General features: G+C 41.3%; 1 protein-coding gene and 1 long non-coding RNA gene across 5 annotated transcripts in view; one reads left to right on the top strand and one right to left on the bottom strand.

The window, feature by feature from the left end:
- Window positions 1–996: 996 nt before the first annotated feature.
- NTPCR (nucleoside-triphosphatase, cancer-related) lies at window positions 997–13,928 on the bottom strand. 2 transcript variants are annotated; one of them, XR_007889082.1, is made up of 6 exons: window positions 13,836–13,928; window positions 11,260–11,422; window positions 10,083–10,179; window positions 7,173–7,382; window positions 3,263–3,403; window positions 1,914–2,030 (listed from the first exon to the last, which is right to left on the bottom strand). XR_007889082.1 is itself a non-coding variant. In XM_051615224.1 (5 exons), exons 1-5 carry the CDS (start codon window positions 13,867–13,869, stop codon window positions 1,962–1,964), a joined length of 573 nt encoding a protein of 190 aa, XP_051471184.1. In that variant the 5' UTR covers window positions 13,870–13,928; the 3' UTR covers window positions 997–1,961. The 2 variants fall into 2 exon arrangements, 1 of the variants encoding a protein (XP_051471184.1); XM_051615224.1 differs by lacking the exon at window positions 3,263–3,403 and having other exon boundaries at window positions 997–2,030.
- Window positions 13,929–14,080: 152 nt separating this feature from the next.
- Window positions 14,081–19,562, top strand: part of LOC127382934 (uncharacterized) — a 128,943-nt gene continuing 123,461 nt past the window's right edge. For 2 of the 3 annotated variants that reach the window (XR_007889067.1, XR_007889068.1), the window contains exons 1-2: window positions 14,081–14,275; window positions 16,286–16,477. This is a non-coding gene — a long non-coding RNA (uncharacterized LOC127382934). The remainder of the gene's footprint in view (window positions 14,276–16,285; window positions 16,478–19,562) is intronic. The other variant, XR_007889069.1, reaches the window with a different exon arrangement.

Consider the following 19,562-nt stretch of genomic DNA (forward strand, 5'->3'; position numbering starts at 1 on the left):
ACCATTTCTCACTGAATGTATATTTGAACCAGGCAAATGATTTCTTCAGGACTGTCTCAGATTTAAAGGCCTGACATGACTGTTCTGCATTTTATTTAGCTTTAAAGGTCAGTCCTCATTTAAGACTCAATTGCCATCCCACTAATACATTGCTAGACTTTGGGTAATTATTTATCATTGAAAGAACTATTCTTTTGCAGCATATTTTACAGCTTAAGAGACTTAACATTACAACAGTGGGACATCCAAAGTTCAAGTGCACAGAGATTTCTGTTGGAAAGTCTATGATACATAGCCCTGAAAAAATTTACTTTGGTCCCAAGCCCTTTACCCCTAGCAAGGTGTCTTGTCTAAGTAAAATGCCTGAAGTTATTAAGGGATTACTGAGACCTTCAGGGCAGGGCCTTGTTCTGCAAAACACAGCCAGATGATGTACATTTTCTAAGGAGTGGGACCATAAGGGGAATTCTCTTTTACTCAAATACAATGAGCACAGTACTACGATCCAGAGGGATGAGGGCAGAAGGGCAGTGTAACAGGGAACACAGCCACATCATCCTTGAACATGGCATGTACCTCCTATCACCTGTGGAGGGGCAATGCTTGTACCAGACCCTTGTTCTGGTATATAGGAAAGACAAAGGACATTCCTTCCATGCTCCCAGCTGTTTCCACGGCACCTATAAAAATGCCTGTCCCAGACCAGCCCCTACAACCTTGGGTGTCAGTTTTTACTGAAATAAATAACTAAAAGGATATTTGAAAATGCCTTTAAATAAGTTTGCTCATTTTAACAGTTCTTGAGCTGAACAGAAAACAAGCTAAGAAATGACAGAATTCTTAACAATTTTTTACAGACAGATATGACTATGAATGGTACAATGAACAAGTGTGCACCCAGGAGGGAATTCGGATTTCACAACATGAAAAACTGATTAAGTTGTAGCACTTTTCCTGAATACATCTGCACACCTCCCAGGGAAACACATTGCCTAGTACTCTCAAACACTTTTTATTTCACCACCAACCATTAAGCAAGTACAGAACTGAAAAAGGAAAAATCCCAACCAAACAAGAAGTATCAATAAACATAACAGATTGTAAAACTCATACAGACAAATGCAGTATTAAGTCAATCCTGACTTAATAAACTGCATGAAAAACGTAAGTTGAGATTTGACTGAACTTCATGGACTTGAAGATTTTTTTTTTTATTATTATTACTTTTTTCCGATAACTCTTAGCAAGTACTATTTAGGCCACTTAGGAGAGGGTAGAGTTGGTTATTTTTCCTCCTGAAGTGGAATTCTGCAAATGTCACTTGGGAATACAGAAAATTTCCTTGAACTTCTAGATGACCCTTCTTACGCTTCAACTGGAGAAAGAGGTGTCTGGGGGTAGGGGAGAAGCACTTGCTTATTCCTTTCACCTCCTGAAACATCAGCACCCACACTGAAACACACCTGGATACACCTAAGCTGGGTCACCAACAGCAAAGATATTTCTACATACACCTGGCAGAGCACACACACATTTTGGACAGGGTTCTGTTCTGTTACACCAGGGTGAAATTTCAGATGCTGAATTGCTCTCCATGCAGAACAGTCCACACCAGGCTCTGAAAGACTAAGATCTCAAACATTTCTGACAGTTAACTGGTTTTACATGGTGTAACTAGGATCAGAGTCAGGCTACCTAACTTCCAAATACCCAGATTACAACTGCATGTTAACTATGCATCTGTTCAATTTTTTAATAGATTTGCTTGTGAACTGAATAAACAAGAACCCTGCTATCTCATTTTCACATTTTAGAGTATTACCAGCTTTACTCTGCTTACCCTGAAGGCTCCAGTAAAGCCTCCAGGGGCTAATGCAGGAAGGACAGACTAAAACATCCGCAAAACATCGTAATGCTTTGTTAAAATAAAAGCTTTAGTGTTTACAGGCAAGAAAAGGTCTTCATTTTCTGCAGGATTCCACAGCTGCCAAGATGTCTTGCAAAATGCTGTTTCTGTTTTCCTTACTAACCTAGAGAAAAAGAAATTAAAACTGATGTAATTGGATGAACAACCTCTATATCAGTGTTTACTTCAAAAACAAACAAAGCAGAAATTCCAATGCATTTCTTTCTCAGTAGAGGAATGCTGAGTGTCAGACACCTGCCTTCTTCTACTGAGAACACAATAAGCTAAATCCACAAACCTGCATATTTAATGGAATATTCAGTGATCTTTTTTATTTAATTACCCATGGTATTTTGCAGTATTATTCAGAGTTTCAATAACTAACAAGAATTACTTGAAGAACCAGCATGTACTTTTGTCATTACTAGAAATCCTTTCCAATTATGAAATATAATTTTCCTACTATAAAGTGGTTTTATGCTTTCAGTACTTGAAAGGGTTGTATTTATTAGGATGACAGACCTAGTCAAAAACATTTGCAATGAAAAAAAACTACAACAGTCTTAGAAGTGCAACCCTGTATTCTGAGAAACCTTAGGATTGCAGGATAGAAACACCTTGAAAAAGAAATAAGACTACTGGAGAAAGCTTGGGGGCTTTTGTAACACGCTGAGGTACAACTTTGGCTGACCAGTCCCTGGAAATGTTGGGTTTTAAAACCAGTACATGTGAAAATCCATATAGTGCAGTGTCCTGTCTTTTGCTGGCCCCACCTGCATTGCAACACGTGACTACTGCAAACTGCCAAGCAAATGTTAGCTCTGGCTACTCAGCTCAGCTCCCAGCTGCAGCAACCACAGAGCTCAGAGCCGTCAGGGCTGTGCAGGTGTAAATTACCCCTCTGATAGACCCAGTCCTGATACAGCACCCAGTAACCCACAGTGCCATGCATTACTAGCTCAACCAACACCTGGGGAGATGGCTGGGGTGGTGAAAGGGTTAATAACCAATTGTGAAGTGTCAGCAAAAGCCTTATTTTAAAAAGCCTAAGAAATTTCCCCCACTGTTCAGATCCCTGCAGAGAGAGCAGTCAGAAATCAGACAAAGATGGATGAGCCAAAAAAAGTAAAAATGTTCATATTTTTAACAAAGTTTGAGAAACGCTGTTTGATGAGGAAGGAGAGACACTGCATTATGCCTGGCATAAAACTCTATCAGCAATGTTTCACTGCATTCCCTGCAGCTGCATTTAAGATCTCAGCACAAGGGTTTGTATCCCATCCAGTACTACAGCAAATACTGACTAGGAGAAAGCTGTTTGGGTTTGGTTTGGTTTTTAATAGGTGACAGTCCTACCTGAAGAATTTGGTCCTAGGAGCCTTCTGATGTTTACAGTCACAGACATCCTAATCAAATGCTGGAAACCAACACAGTAAAACCCAGAGATGGCTCTCTCACCTATGCCACTTGGATTCAAGAGAGCAGATCTACAGGAGACTGATGAAAAGTGACATTTAAAAAAAAAAACACAACAAACAAAAAAACCAAAAACAGAAAAAAAAAAAAAAGGGAATGAAATCAAAGATCTGCCTGGAAACATTGCTGGTTTTATTGAGTATCATCCAAAGCCTATTAGAAGACAACAGAAAACCCCAGAAAAACAAAGAGAGCAAGACAACAAAGAATGGAATTGCTCTTCACTAAGGCTATTGAAACATCAACAAGGTAAACAAGGCACAGAGCACAGATCAGCCAAACTCTAAACCTCACAGCAAGTGTTCCAATTTCCCGACTTTCAAAAGACCTTCTGAACACTTGAGAACATTTGATAGCTCTTCCCACTGTCTGTCAGCCAACAAATACAATACATTTTATCTACCCCTTTTCCATACCTATATGCCAGAAGTCCATTGAGAGCAGCAGGGAGAAAGCACCAAGGTGCTGGGTTTTACAAAGGCTGCTTGATAGATACAAGTCTCCTCTTAAGGCCTGGAGGCATCCTGTGCAAGCAGCTTTCCCAGAGAGAACAAATCTCCCAGTATCTGAACTGAATGTATAAACAAATGGGTAGATTTTTAGACAGGAAGTTGAAAATAACTGTATATGCTGCTTATACTAAGCATTTAGGTAACCTGGAAGAAACTACCACCTCGACTCCAAGCAGAGGACAAAAACTTTCTTCCCATAGCTGATAAAGTACTGTCAAAGAAATACCTCTTGTAGAGTCTGCTCAGATGGAACCTTTTCTTCTCTGACCCATATAACATCACTAATGGGTTTCATGGAAGCAAAATTAATAGATGGGAAAACAGGAAAATCAGTATGTGCCAGCTGCTAAGGATAATCTAATCCTATTTCTGACACCATGTCTGCAAAACTATGCAGACCTGGGCAGCACAAAAAGAGCCTCTGTAGTTTCACTCGAAAGTTTAGTTCTCAGCAAAACGGAATTGGGCAACAGCAGAAAAATTGTGTTAAATATCAGAGCTCCTATCATTAAGTGTTCTAAACATAATAAATTAAACATTTGGGACCAAATCCTCAACTGCTTTAGGGCATCTGGGTGCATTTGCAGCAGCTGACTATGCTTTCAAGACAGAAGGGACCATAAAACCCCAAACAGCTGTCTGGATGCACTTAGTGTCAAATACCAGAGCTGTCCTTGTGGCACTAAGATGAGAAAACTCCATCAAATTACTTGAATGCAGCCTAACTCCCTATTAAGTGATAAAGCAGTCAGAATTGTTTTGGAAGGTAGCCACCTACTTCTGCACACTTCCAGGCACCATAAAAGTTAGTAAGAAATTACTGACCATGAGCTATTTGGGCATTCCAGGTTCTCCCCATGCCATGGCTCTTGCAGAACATAGCTGGTGATCCAGTATTTACTTCAGCCAGTAATACCTCTAACTCCCCATGGGCAGGTCCTGTTCCTGCTCAAGCACACATTTTAACTAGCTGGGAAAGAACATGTAGTGTGTCACTGGAGCAAATGAGACAGATGCTCTCATGCACAAGACTTCAGCATAGCAGGTCTCTGCCACCTGGGAACTACTGCAGTCTGTCACACATTTCACACCCATGGTTCTGGCTAATGGATTCACCAGAGAACTGTATTTAAACAAAGAAACCTGGACACCCTAATCTCAGCAGCATTTTTTTTTAAGTGGTTTTCTTTTAGCTACAGAAAACTTTGCTTCATTGAAATTTACAGGAAGACTTCAGCTGGCTGTAGTCAGTACTTAAAAGCAACAGAGGGCTACTAGGATTATTAAGGGACTGGAACACCTGCCTTAGGAGGAAAGGCTAAGAGACCTAGGGCTTTTCAGTCTAGAGAGGAGGAGACTGAGGAGGGGTCTGATTAACGTCTATAAATACATGAGGACTGGGAGTCAAGAAGGCAGGGACAAGCTCTTTTCACTTGTGCCCTTTGCAGGACGAGGGACAATGGATTCAAACTTGAAAACAGGAAGTTCCACCTCAACATGAGGAAGAACCTCTTTACTGTAAGTGTTATAGAGCACTGGAACAGACTGCCCAGAGAGGTTGTGGAGTCTCCTTCTCTGGAGACTTTCAAGACCCACCTGGATGCCTTTCTAAGTGATCTGCCCTAGTTTTTGGTCTTGCTCTGGCCAGTGGGTTGGACTCAATGATCTTCAGAGGTCCCTTCCAACCCCTAACATTCTGTGATTCTGTGATGTACCAGCAGACCGACACAGGTAACAACTTGGGGCTGAGTGGCACAGGTTCTCAGAAAATCACCTGATAAAAAGAGACACTGGAAGCCTCCAAAGCTTCCTTGGAAAGCCAAACACTCTTTTCTAGCACTCTGTTTCCTCCCCTGAGGGGACTAAACACACACTTGCCATTTCCTTGCCATGACTACAGCCTAAGCACAGAATGTTACTGTCAGTGAGGTATTCTCCATTCCCTCTCCCTCAGTTCTACCACTGTAAAGCAAACCATATAAAATTCACATCCATGTTCAGGAGCCTGACAACTAACACACATCAGTTTGTCTGTGGGAAACCTGGCGCTTTATCTCGGAAAGGAACGGTAGAAGTTGGATGCTTATGTGGGGAAAGCACGTAAGCCTTCGCTCCTACGATTGCTTTAGCACTCGATTAAACAGGAATTTAATTTATAACAGAGAAAAGAAATTGAAGATGATGACAGGACAACCAACTAAAAAAGCTGAGGAACTTTTCTGAGCACTTGCAGTTATGTTAATCTCAGTTTGAAGAGGAAAACAGAAGATGGAGGCCTTGCTTTCTCTGCAGTAATTAAGATCACTCAGTATAAAGCTGCTGAGATAGTGTTTTTTCCTCCCTCATTCACTTGGATGAAAACAAAATAAGCATTCTCACTGTGACCTGCATCTGATAAACAACAGGCTGCAACTGTATCCTGCTCTGCAGCACACACCCCTGTCAGTAAGCCAGGATTTCTAAGTCCCACTTACTGAATTTGAAATTTAGAGAGATGCACAGCTCAGTTTTGGATACATAGCTTTATTCTCTACAAATAGTACACACTGAGCAGAAAAATAAACCAAAGGAGTGGGGGCTGCATTTAGCTTGTTTTCTGAAGCATCCAGGACACTTACAGATGTTAAGGAAACCTCACGCATGTATTCTTGTGAACAGGCTGTTTTGTTGTAGTGTTTGAGAATGACTGACCAGACTGACCCCATAACTGACCAGAAACGTACTTTGATGCCCTAATGTTCTGAAAATTACGCCTATAAAAATAACATCATTAATTCCAAAATGGGTTCACTGACTCCAGAGAAAGCACAGCCCATTTACAAGCGTCTTTCTTCTAGAAATAATTTCTGCAGACGCCACTGCTGCCATTTTTTTTTTTTCCTTGAATAAGATTACTGGTAATATTTCTGTGAGCCAGTCTGAAAAAAAATTAATAAATTCAAATCTGACTATACTTTAAAAGATTTAACTCTTAGGAATAATGAATACTTAGACAGCAATAATACTACAGCAAGGAAACCTTTTAAAACAACTGTACCAATACTTCTATAGCTCCTCACAAGCAAAGCCAGCTGTGTGAGACTGCTACACTAAGAGCCAAATGTGATTTTTTTTAATAAGGTGAACACCTGCCCATTACTAATCAAATGGAAACTAAAAAACTTATTTCACACAAGCTACCCACAGCTCTCAACTGGTAGTAACAATTAGTTTTTAAACAGAGCCAATACAGTGACCTCAAACAGAAGGCTCTTTTAAGGATACCAAATCTTACTCACATTGAACACTTTAACATCTTTCCTACTTCGTATTTCTTCAACAAGATCCAGTGGCTTTCCCTTTGGTACTGGAATAGTTCCAAGCACCACGGTCCCCGAGCCAGTCAGCGTCTGACGAACAGCTTGAATAAAAGCCTGGCTGAAGAGTTCCATTTTACCAATCTCATCTATGACGCAAATTTTTTTCTCTGCATCACTGCCATGGTTTACCTGTGGAAAAGTGCATCAAGAGACTATATGAACAACACAGAACTCCGAACAACCAACAGAAAGAATGTCTATACTAATAAAAGAAATACCTCCAAAAGAAATCAAGTCAATGGGAGTGACTGGAGAAAGTGGAAGAGTGAAAGCTGCTGTTGGGTGACTGTCAGACTTAGAAATCTATCATTTCTATTTCAGCACAGATTTTTGGAAAGATGAAAACACATGTACATCATAAATATCAACTGCAATACGAAATATCCATAATACCAGTTTTCCTTCAAAGCAGAATTCTCTCAATGGTTCCATACAAGCTCTTTGACAATTAAGAACTGCTCTTTGCATACTAGCAGCTTTCAATCAATCCAAGGGCCACCAATTTTTCAAAACTTCACTCTTCCCATTGAATTATGCATTTAGATTAGATCAATAGCTACACAAGTATTAAAAACGGCTTGCATTAAATCTAGATTTGGACGTTTCTCCTCTAGTAGCTGGGTCAAAGGAGGGTCAAAACCAGCATTTCTCTCTGAACAATTAGCTTTCTTCAAACCTTTGTGGAGCTGCTTCCAAGACACTCTCACATCACAACAGTCATATTCCATGTCTTTGTCAAGATGCAGCTTAACTCTATGGTCCTGGCCATCCCTCTGGGTTGTAGGATAGGCACCATGCTAGCGATTAACCGTATTTGTGGTTTGTCTCCTTTTGTCATGAAGTGAATACTGTGCCACAGCACCACACTGCAGACTGGTGTGAGCAGCCAGGAAGTCTAGGAGGGAACATGGGTGATCGCCACCAAGGGAAAGGCGATTTGGAAAGTGGAGGAACTATTCCAACAGAAAATGAAGCACACTGCTTATCCTCTCTTGGTAAAAGGAACTGAGACCTATACTTCATCATTTACAGAAGTTAGGAGGAAATCAACTCAAGTCAAAACATCACTGTTGATCCATTAACATATATGTATTATATCTAAAAATACCAATGCCAGCCATATTATACAGAACCTGAATGGAAAAATAAATAAATCAAAATGTTTTTCCTTGTGAAGGCAAAGTATTGGCTTCTGGGAAAGTTAAAGAACTGTATAACATGCATCCTAAAATCTTTCCAAGCTGAGTCCCTGCTGAGTAGCTGTTTTATCTAAAATCCTTTCATAGATCAGTGAGCTAAAAAGCCAATACTAGTCACTAGGTCACATATTAAGAAACTAAGCATTTTGCTCTGAAAAAAATAAATCCCCAGTCCTGCCTGGTAAAGTTTCCAGAACCAGAGTGATCATCCATTGTAGGATCTATTCCTGTTCTCACTGGAGTGAATGAAGTCCAAGCCTCACGAGCTGAAGTTGTCCTCAAGTCTACATGGGCACACACCCACCCTGTGCTGCTCTCTGATCAAATCAGACCATGGTGACTCTCCTGCCTTCACTCTTTATTTGTCTCTTCTAATCTCAGTTCTGTGATCTTCCTCTCTGTTCTCCTCTCCCATTTTGTGCCGCCTACATGCATGACCACATTCCCACTAACCTGATAAATAACACTTTAAGTGAGAACAGGTTCATACACTGCCCAACCTTGCTGGCCCCTTCTTCTCTTCACCATCTTGTACTTGCATAAAGTTATATAACAACCAGAAAAATTCAACACAGCAGTGTAAGTATTCAGAGTACAGCACTGGCTTAATGAAGGCTTCTTCATTACCTGTCCTTCTCTTTACTAAAATAGTAAATCAAGTTACAGTGAAACTAAATACAAAAATCGTCCCGTTTTATTCATATTTCCCATCTCTTTTGCCTCCAATGTCTTCGCTTCCCTACTCTCACATTTGAATGTTCCTTGACAAAAACAAGAATCAGATCCTCAATCTCATTTTTGCTTCTTGCATCTCTGTTTTTTTGTTCTTTCAAAGTTCATTAAGAACTCTCTTCTTCCTTAGGCCCTTGAGCATTAGTAGTATAGAAAAATCACAATAGGAATTTTTTAGAATTATGATTCAGCAGCTGCTGCACACTGTGGTATCTTACTGCCAAGATCAGATCTGTCCTTGTTTAATTTTGGAGAGGGGAAGGAGAAGGGGAAATTCAGTAACAGAATGTTAGGAGAAGGACAAGAAATAGACTTTGTGGAAAGTCTTGTCAGAGGCAGAGCACTCTTTACGCAGCTGGCTAAATCCCAAATTATCAGGCTTCTATTATCAGCTAACGCCTACTAGTCTTTAGGTACTCATATACTGGTAATCATCAATAATGACTGAAGTCAAGAAACACGTGCTTCTCCTGGAAGAAGATGGGAATCAGAGCAAGAGAGAAAAAAAAGGCTGTAAAGAAGAAGAGCAGCAGCAAAAGACTTTTTCTTGGACCCACTGACTTCACGCAGTTCTGTTTGCTTTCAGATATGCAAGACAGTGGCATAGAAGAAAACTTTGTATAGTCTGCCTGTCTCTCAGGCCAAGGAGGGCCTGCTCACAGGACAATGTCAAACCAAGAATGAGAGGGGATTGCAATCTCTCCAACACCACAATAAGCACAGGAGAATGAGCCAGTTATATCCCTCCAGATACCTGACCCTGAAATCAATTAGAACCAGTGATAGCCAATAAACAGGCCATTTATTAATATCAAAAACTAGTGCTCTAGAAGGGCCTTCCAAGAACATTGATTATTACAAAGCATCAATTTTTCAGCAGTTTTGACAAAATACTCACATTTCTCAGCATGGGTAGAACCAACTGCTCAAATGAAACAAGGTCTACAACATACTGTCCAACCCGACATTCACGTCTTGAAGTAGTAGAATCGGAACTGAATGTGAAATAGACACATGATTACTTCTAAGTAATGAATTTAGTGAGAATTCACTGCAGCCATTTCAAAAGGATTTATAAGAAGTTATCTTAATCAAATTCCCTTAATTCTTCTAAGAAAAGGTAAGAAACTCTGCAAATCATCCATTAAGTCATACTGCAGAGAGCATACTTTCAGAGAATAAACATACCATGAGCTACCTTCACGACTATGTAAGCTCATATTTGAAGTTTATGGAAGGGCAATGGGACCTAAAAGCCAGCAGGTTTAGTTACACTGAAATGAAAATACATGCCTGCAGTTCTGATGTTTGAATTTCATAATGGGACACTACAGACAGCATCACTGCAGTAACCCTCATCTCAGTATGGGCTGCAAAACTCTTAAACAATCTTGGAGAAAATACTCATCTGGCACGTGCTGCATCACACTATCCTAGGTGAATTTCCTTTATTAGCAGTATGCAATTATTTAGTCAGATCAACTACATCTAAATGAGGTGCTAATGTCACACCTGGATCTAGACTAACTTTAGCACAAAGCATGAAATGCTAAGTCTAATGAATCAGAAGAAACTGTGAGCTCCTCTGCACTTCAGAAGCCCACTTCTAAGTGGGGCTCTGAAACACTTTTTCTTAAAATTCACCTGTGGGTTTTGTGGGCCAGTCAGTGGCTCTTTGAAACAGTGATATATGCAATTTTCCTTTTATTTTCCACTCTGTCTTTATAAATTAGCTGGTGGAAACCTTCCTCCCTGCCTACAATAAGCTACTTTATCCCAAAGAGACCTGCCTTCACAATAAAAGGCTCAGCAGTGCTTCCTCCTTGTCTGGTGTAAAACAGGCAGTATGAGAGAACGCCCTTCCCTAGCGCATTTTCAGTATTTCACTGTGCAACAGAGACACTGTCTACACACACAATACAGGTATCAGCCAGGACACAAGAACTGAACAAAGAACCTGACCATGAAAGCCATATGTGTGCTGGAAATCACCTCTGGAAGAGCATTTAACATACTGACAGATGGAGCAAAAATATAAAACTACAAGCCAGTTACAGCCATTGAAACCTCAGTACCTGACTCTAGATAAAGGTCCTCGTTTTCCAGACAAAGTGACAACATCAAATCCTGTTCTCCTGCCACCTTCTCTAACCTCCTCTGTGTAAAATCCATCAATGGAAATGCCTGAGGATTTTAGAGCTTGAGTGACTTTCTGGATCAAAGTAGTCTTTCCAACCCCTGAAAAAAATGAGGAAACAAAAAGCATACAGGATTAATCTTCTCCACTAAAAGCCCATTTTTAAACACCACAGTACTGATTCAGTTCAGCACGAACACTGACTACTTTTTAAGTTTGAAAATTATTTTTTTTAAATGGTAGGAAAGAACAGAATCACCTTGTAAAGTTTACCTTGTACTGCCATTGTCTTATTAGCCTTTAAGAAGTATGTCCACAGTGAAGTCACAACAGAATGGTAAAAACATCACAGGCTACCACTAAACTTGTCAGCCCAGACGGTGCACAGGCAGGCCAATACACGAGAGCCACACTCTTACACAACTGATACCCAGGCTCCAAGATGAATCTCCCTTTGCACTTCTGTTCATTATTTTTTAAAAACAGAGCTGAGTTCATCCCCACGGTAGATCACAAGGTCAAAAGTGACTGCTGTTACCAGGAGCCCGCCTGGCACAACAGACACACTACTTTTAATAATGTCTTAGAAATTTGAAGCACTCGGTGTCCCCAAGATGTCAGGTCCTAAGTGGCAAAAAGTATTTCCAAAAACAGAAACATGCTTCTTATGGTAAGGGAAGAAAGAGAGGTTTTGACTACATACAGGGAAAAGCTTTTTTATCTTGAGGACTATCAAGCCCTGGAACAGATTGCCTGGAGAGGCTGTCTAGTCTTCATCCTTCAAGGTTTTCAAGACCTGACTGGATAAAGCCTTGGGCAACCTGATCTGGCCTCATAGTTAATCCTCCTTTACACCTCCTTAAGTGTTTTCTCACACTGATTATCCTGTGGCCCTACAATCAATTTTCTTACCCTAAGACAGATCCTTAAAACCCTCGCCACCTGATGTCTCCTAGCACAGTCTGATGTACTTTCTACAGCATGAACTTTGGCCACATTCCAGACATCCTCTCAGTTCCCACAATGGAGCTATTTCTTCTCCGTTGCCACTGTACAATTACGTCCCTTGACAATTTCCTTTTAAACTCAACTTTATTGCCTCTCACAAAATTTAGTGTTATCACTTCATTTTTAATCGTTGTTGTCAAAAAAATCAGAAGACAGAAAATATCCTTCAAAATAAACCTTTAAATTCCCGGAGGCAAGGAATACAGACCATATGTGAGGTGCCTAAAGACATAATTTCAACACAAACATACCAAATTCCCCTCTTAGATTTTAAGCAGATTTAGGAACTACTTGCCTAACAGTGAGTATCAATGGCAAAATATTCTGTGGCTTCAAGAGCACTTAGTATAACTATTGAGCAAACTTTTCAACACTGAAGTAAAAGGATTCCCAGGATTTGAACAATAAAATTACAAAAGTGGTACTATCAGTATGTACCATCTTTCTAATGCCTTGTCTCTGTACATTAAGTTATTCTAATTAGGCTAAGTAGGTTTGTTATGTCTAATTTGGACACCCTCATTCCATAAATTGCGAAAGAAAGCTAAACCAATTCAAACTAAGTTTAAGGAAGTTTAAACACACACATTTAGCTAATCAAAACAGTATACTCCAGTTAAATGAACAGAGACAAGGCTGAAGTAGGCCTAACTCCTGCATCTCCTGGATGGCTGCCTTTATTCAGTTGATGGAAAGCCAGAATTAGGTGGGTGGAAGATACTGCTATCTCACCCTAGTAGGAGCATTTAAAATTAATTCCAGATGAGACAGGTATCTGCAAAAGGTTCACAAAAAGGAGAATGAGGCCCTCTGCTTTACTTCTACACCACAAAGGAAAGCTTTGCAATCACAGTAACTGGCTTGTTTCTTTATCAACTTTATAGTTTGACCCTCATACTCTACACCACTCTACCTCCACAATGATCAGATTCCCCTACCGTGATAAACTACCACACTGCTTCAACTAGAACCTGCCGACCTGGAATACGAATTTTTACCTGTAACCGAACGTTACTTCGGTCGGAAGGGCTAAATCACTGCAACTGACTTACAGAAAGGAGGAGCACTCAGAAATTATTCACGGCAGCAGTTTAACTGAAGCAGGACTAGCTGTCCAGGAGGTTTCTTTCCCTCAACACTGAACAGCAGAACAGAAGCCAGGGACAAAGTAGTAGTGTCTGGAAACATACATGACATGGGACTGGATTTTAATTAGAAACAGCCTAATGAACACCTCAGCTCTGACCCCCGCAGACGGTGCCCGGGGAGGTGAGCAGCTGCAGGCCCAGGTCACCTCGCAGGCAGCGCCCGGGCCCGCCCGCAGCAGAAGCCGCCGCCGGGGCTGCCTCCCGCCGGGCCGGTGCTGGGCCCGCCCGCAGCTGCCTTCCCCTGGCGCCGGGCGCTACGCAACCCCGCAGGGCGGCTGGCCGGGCCGGGCCGGGCCCGACCCCGCAGCCGCGCCGCCGCCCCTCGCCGCGCTCCCCAGGCTCCGCCGGCCCCCGTTACCTGGGGGCCCCGTGAGAAAAACGTGTCGGGACATGGCGGGGAGGCCCAAACCGCGCTCCACCCACGGCAGCCCGGCTGGCGGGGTAATGGCGCTGCGCGGCACCGCCCCCCGGCCCCGCACCGCCCCGCCTCCTGCCCGCGGGGAAGCGCTGGGCAGCCGCGGGGAAGCGGTGCGGACGCCCAGCCCCGCCGTGCCCATCGCCGCGGCGCCTCGGCAGGGCCCGCCCCCGCTGCCCGGCCTGGCGGGCCTGGCGGCCTTCGGTGGCGGCACAGCCCGGCCCGGCCCGGCCCGGCCCAGGGGCAGGCCGCTGCCGTGGTATTTCCCAGCTCCTGGGCGCTGCTTGAGGTTAGGAGAAGGGAGAAAGAAGCAATTCGTTTCGTAAATGTGGGTCAGCGTTTTCTTTATCCAGTCAGCTTGACCTACTTAGTTTCTGAATGTGGTAAGAGAGCTCTCCCTCAAGCTTTTTACTCGTTTCAGTAAACAGCAGGTTCCAGGATGCAGGAAAACACTCAGTGAAACGACAAACGGGTTGTTTGATACCTCGATGCAGACAGCAAATGCAACTAAGGGGGTTAATATACAACTAGGGGGTTGTTACAAAGCAGAGCGAATTGGGTTATTAACAAAAAGGCTTGGCAGGCTTAACAAAGGCACTGACAAACATCTGTCTGCATCCCAAAACGTGTGGCCTCCTAATTTGCTTAGGCTTGGGCAATGGGGATCTGTGAGAGAACAGGGAAAAGGATTTTTGTGTGGAGGGCTGTGGTGCACAGGCAGAGGGCTGGGTGAGGTGGTGCCCCACCACCGAGGCGTACTGACCCCTGCCTGGTCACAAGTGCCACAGTGGTTATCCAGACACACTGAGCTGTGGAGGTTGTTGCTGTCCTGGTTGTTGCTTAAGCTATAATGGATCTCTTCTGGTTCGGCACATCTTTGTCTGGCTTTAGTTTTCAGTAATTTCTTAAGCTTATAGGCTGCTCATAATTTTCACAAAGATAACGAGTGTTCTCTTCAGCCAGATGAAAAATGTGGATCAGCAGGTAGAGTGTGCATCACAATTTCCATAAATTTCCATAAATAGGAACAGGTATTTCCATAAATAGAACAAAATGTTTTTATATGTCCATCACATATGGCCACTTTTCCTTGTATTGTGTTTATAATCTTAGCAGTATGAAGAGCAGTCCTCTACTTAGTGATTCTGCATCTTTAAATATACAGTACGTTCAGGCCAGCTAGGGTTGGGGTATGTGTATTAGGTTAGGTCATCTAAAAGTGTGAGGAATGCAGTTGGCTATTTCACAGCGTAGTAAGAGTACCTTGTACCTCTGTGATTCTGGCTTCTGAGGAAAGCAAAAGTCTCTTTCAGTCTCCAGTTAAGGGTCAGCACTCTTGTGAGATAGAAATTATCATCACCTCTTTCAGCAGGAGAAATTGCAACAAAGAGATGTTAAAAGCTGGGGTTAATACATTGTACATTTAGTCCCTTGGGTGGCATGCAGAATCAGAGCTGTTGCCAAGGATTCCAGGGCAGGACGGCAAGAAAGGAAGCTTGCCAGTTGGAAAAGTGGGAAGGATGCTTAGAAACACTCCCTACCCCTAAATCTGGTGCAATGTTTCAGGGTGGTAGAGGAATATTTCTCTTCACCTGGGATCTGTAAACTATAACCTTTCACAGCTGTTCTAGAGTTGCAGGTGAAGCAGTTCTGCTTTACCTATCAGGCTGCCATTTGGACAGGTTATAGGAAACATATATCCTCTTCAGCTGCAGCCTCAAGGGAGTTGAAATCTCTATTGTTCATTTGCCAGGAGAGTATCCTTATAACCAAATTCACAGGCTTTTCCTATTAAGGCTGAGATATGGCACAGCCACAAATTTAAACTGATTGGTCCAGACAGAGCACAGTTAGGATGTTCCTGTAGAGGAGGGAAGACCTAGTTTCTGCCCTGAACAGCATTGTACAGTCACTGGATATATGGTACATGGTCAATTCACTGAATATGTTACATATGATGAGTGTGCTGCTGTTTTACATAAAATCTGGGGAGTCATCAGAAGCAAAATTTATGTGTTTGTGTCATAGTTTAGAGTATCTGTACCTTACTTTGGCCTAACTACTTCACTGGATCTGGCCAGAGGTCATTTCAGAGGTCATTTTCATAACTCCAAACTCTTGTTTGCCTGGTCTCTGCTTTCACCGATGACTGGGCTTAGTTAATTTATCTTTCTCTTAAACATAATTACTTTTATTCCTCATTTCAGATGAGTAGTGTGGAACATTTCATGCATAAATGCTTAATCTAAAAAGCAAAATTGACATCTCTGGCATGTGTCTTGCAGGGTAGGAGGGTAAAGAGGTAACAAAGACAGTTTTCCATGTCATCTAAAATGATTACTACATTTTCATAGTTTACATTCCAGTACTTTGTTTTGTTGTTTTTATTTCAGGAGTAATGAAATTGTGACGATAACTTACAGCTTCCTGCTGGAGTTTGTCAGGCATCTTTAATCTAAAGAAAGAACTACAGAGAAGAACTGCATGTTTACTAGACTATTAACACAAGAAAAACGCTTTATAACTGACTGCTTCACCCTTTCCCTGAACTTCCTATGCAGAGCTTATGGTGATTGATTTTAAAGGTACGTTTTCTATATAATATTAAACTATCTCAGTCTATTGGCTGGTCCCAGGAAGGCCACATAAAGAGACCCAGAGAATGTTGTTTTGTTTGACACAGAGGTTTACTAGGTTTTATAAATCAACCTTTCATTTTCAGAAGTGCAATTGGAGAATTTTAGGGCTGTTGCTACTGTTTGACAGAACACTTGATTTCTGGTGCATATGCTAAGAACCACCTCATCCTGTTTTCAGATACTGGACTCTGACAGTTATTATACTGTGTGGCTATGACCTTGGTCTTACAAACAAAAGTGTGAGTAGAGTAGTTGCAGCATCAGGGCTTAAATTAGTTAGCATTCCATTTTGATTTCCATTGTAATTTGTACCACGAAATGTTCTCTCCTTTTGGGTTCTCTGTCAAGGTTGAAGTAATTTAAATGTACCAAAACCAGGAACCTGTTATGCCAGTTGTGCTTTTGTAGAGTTTTTCTGTTATAAGTACCTTATGTCTGCTAAATGATTTGGAAGTTTTATGTATTTTTTGTCAAAGATTTACTATTTAAGTTTATTCCCTTTGATATATTTACTCTGTAAGCTAGTGACTGCATAGAACACACAGGTTGTTCAAGAAGCACGAGCTGCAGCGTGCAAGTTGTTTTCTCTGTGGCTGTATGCAGTAACCAGGAGGTTTTTTTGGAATTAGCCTCCTGTGTGCTCTCCTAATCATGGGATTTTTGTATTCTTGGCTGGAGGTGGTTATCAGAAGTAAGCAGAAGCAGCACATACCCTAGCAGTGTAGATATCTCTTTTAAAAGGCAGCAGACAACATGGATTTTACTCCTTTTGGAATGAGAAAAAAACATTCCATCCTTTTATGATATGGGTAGCTTAATTAGTAGTCATTTATCCTAAAAGGTTGCCAGCTCAAAATACTTTCCTGTCCAACTACCTAGATTCTGTTTTTGCTAGGTGAGAGTCAGTTGAATTCAACTGGTTGGGCAAGGCCATGAAAGAAGTGTTTACAAAAGTCTAATGCCTGGAGAAGACCCCTTGTGGAGTACCAGGGGCAGTTTGTGATTCTGAGTGACCTTTGGAGACCTTGAAAGGAGCTGCCAATCATTGTTACAGACAGGCTGGGGGAAGCCTGCATTTATTGCTGGATGTTCACCAAAAAAAACCCTTGGATGGAGTCCTAGGCCTTTATGTTGAATGGGGTAAAATTAATTAACTGCAAATTTCCAGACCAGTGGCTAAGAAAAGAGGTCATTTATGATATTTATAGTATTCCCTAGAGTAGAAGCTAGAAGGAATGAGAGTGTAATCTACCATCTCTGACCTGCACCCTCAATTGGGCACTAATTTACATTTCAGCTCTCTGCCTCAAGGAAAGCTCAGTACATTATTACAGTTTTAGCCTTTGGTTTGTCTGCTGTTAGGTTTGGATTGAGTTTTTTTGCCATCATGGGAGAGACAATGGTTAGGTTGAAACCCTTTTCTTTCTCTCCAGCAGAACTTATGTTTTTGATTCATGGTACCTCAAGTTTGTACAGTATTTTACTTATGTCAGGACAGGAAAGTACACTTTGTTTTTTAAGATACTTAAGCTGTGTAACTGTGGTTCTCCTTCTATCAGTGATTTATCTATGGATCTTTTGTGTGTGGTTTATGCAGTAGAAATCCTTTTATATTCCATCAATGATTGTGTTTCCCAAAACAGAAGAAATTCCTGAAAGTATTTCCTCAAAATAGAGACAAAATAGTTAAATTATATCAAATGTTATAAATACCCTCTGTTTGTGAAACTGAGTTTACTGGTTTAAACAGTTTAAACCTTCAAAGAATGTAGTCCTCTGTCTCTACCTGCATAGCATGTCAAACCTCCTGGACTATTGCAGTGAATAGGACAGAGAGGAAAAAGTAAAACATCTAAGAAGCTGTTATACTTTTTTTATTAAACACACATGTCTGGGTATAAGCAGACCCTTTTAGTGGTCTGAGGGGAATTATACAGCATAAACAGAATCCTCGTTAGGCAGGAGAGAAGCCACGTAGAGCTCAACCCATCGCATAAATCCACAGGTAACCAGGTTTCATTGTTTCCATTCTTGATGAAACAGCTCGCTTGTTTGTTCTTTTCAGTAATCTCCCACCTCCTACTTCTTCAACAAGAAAATAGTCTCCTTGAAACTGCATAACATTTATATGGTGTTCTTATATTTTTAATAGAAATAGCAAGAAGCATTCACTCCTGCACTTAGGCCACAACAACCCCAACACATCCGTGGATGTGTTTAAGGGTCATTTGGATGTGGTGTTGGTGGATATGGTTTAGGGGAGAACTTTGTAGAGGAGGGATGATGGTTGGACTCGGTGATCCCAGGGGTCTTTTCCAACCTGAATAGTTCTATGATTCTATGACTCTGAAAAAAAAAATCCAGCTTGGTCTGTTATGGGATGACAAAACTAAATTTACTATGTTAATCATTATTTTGACATAGATACGCACATGCAAATTTCAGATTTCAGATAAACTCTGTTGTGTTTTAGATGTCAGTAGAATAATCTGTAATTGAGGAAGGATTTCATTGCCATAGAGAATACATTTGATCATATTGCTGAATTTTTCAGTTTCTGTTTTTTCAGGTGTAACAGTTTTCTCAAGAAAATGTCATTCTTTTGATTGTTGGTTTACACAGGCAGGAGCATCAGTGAATATCTATACTGCCTTGAGTGACAGTTGGCAGAGTGCTTGATACAATCTGCTATACTAGAACAAGTGCATGAGGCAGTAATTCCTGTAAGACAGTTCAATCAGAGAAACTGTAGGATGAAGTGAATACAAAAATCCCAGGAAAGTGAAGCAAATTATCTCCCACTGGAGCCTAATCTCCTTAAATGCAGTAAAAAAAAAATATATGCTCAGTTAACAGGCATGAATAGTTAAGAGAATACAAAGAAAAGCTAAGCCAGTCCGACAAGCTGTAGATATATATGTATTTAGAATAATGTAGTTTTCAGATTTTTTCCCTCAGAGATGCTCCTTTTTTGATTAACAGCTTTTATGCATAAAGGTTGCAGTGGTAAGCCCAGCACTGTACTGGTGGA

This window comes from Apus apus, chromosome 3 (genome assembly GCF_020740795.1).
Source record: "Apus apus isolate bApuApu2 chromosome 3, bApuApu2.pri.cur, whole genome shotgun sequence".
Lineage (NCBI taxonomy): Eukaryota > Metazoa > Chordata > Aves > Apodiformes > Apodidae > Apus > Apus apus.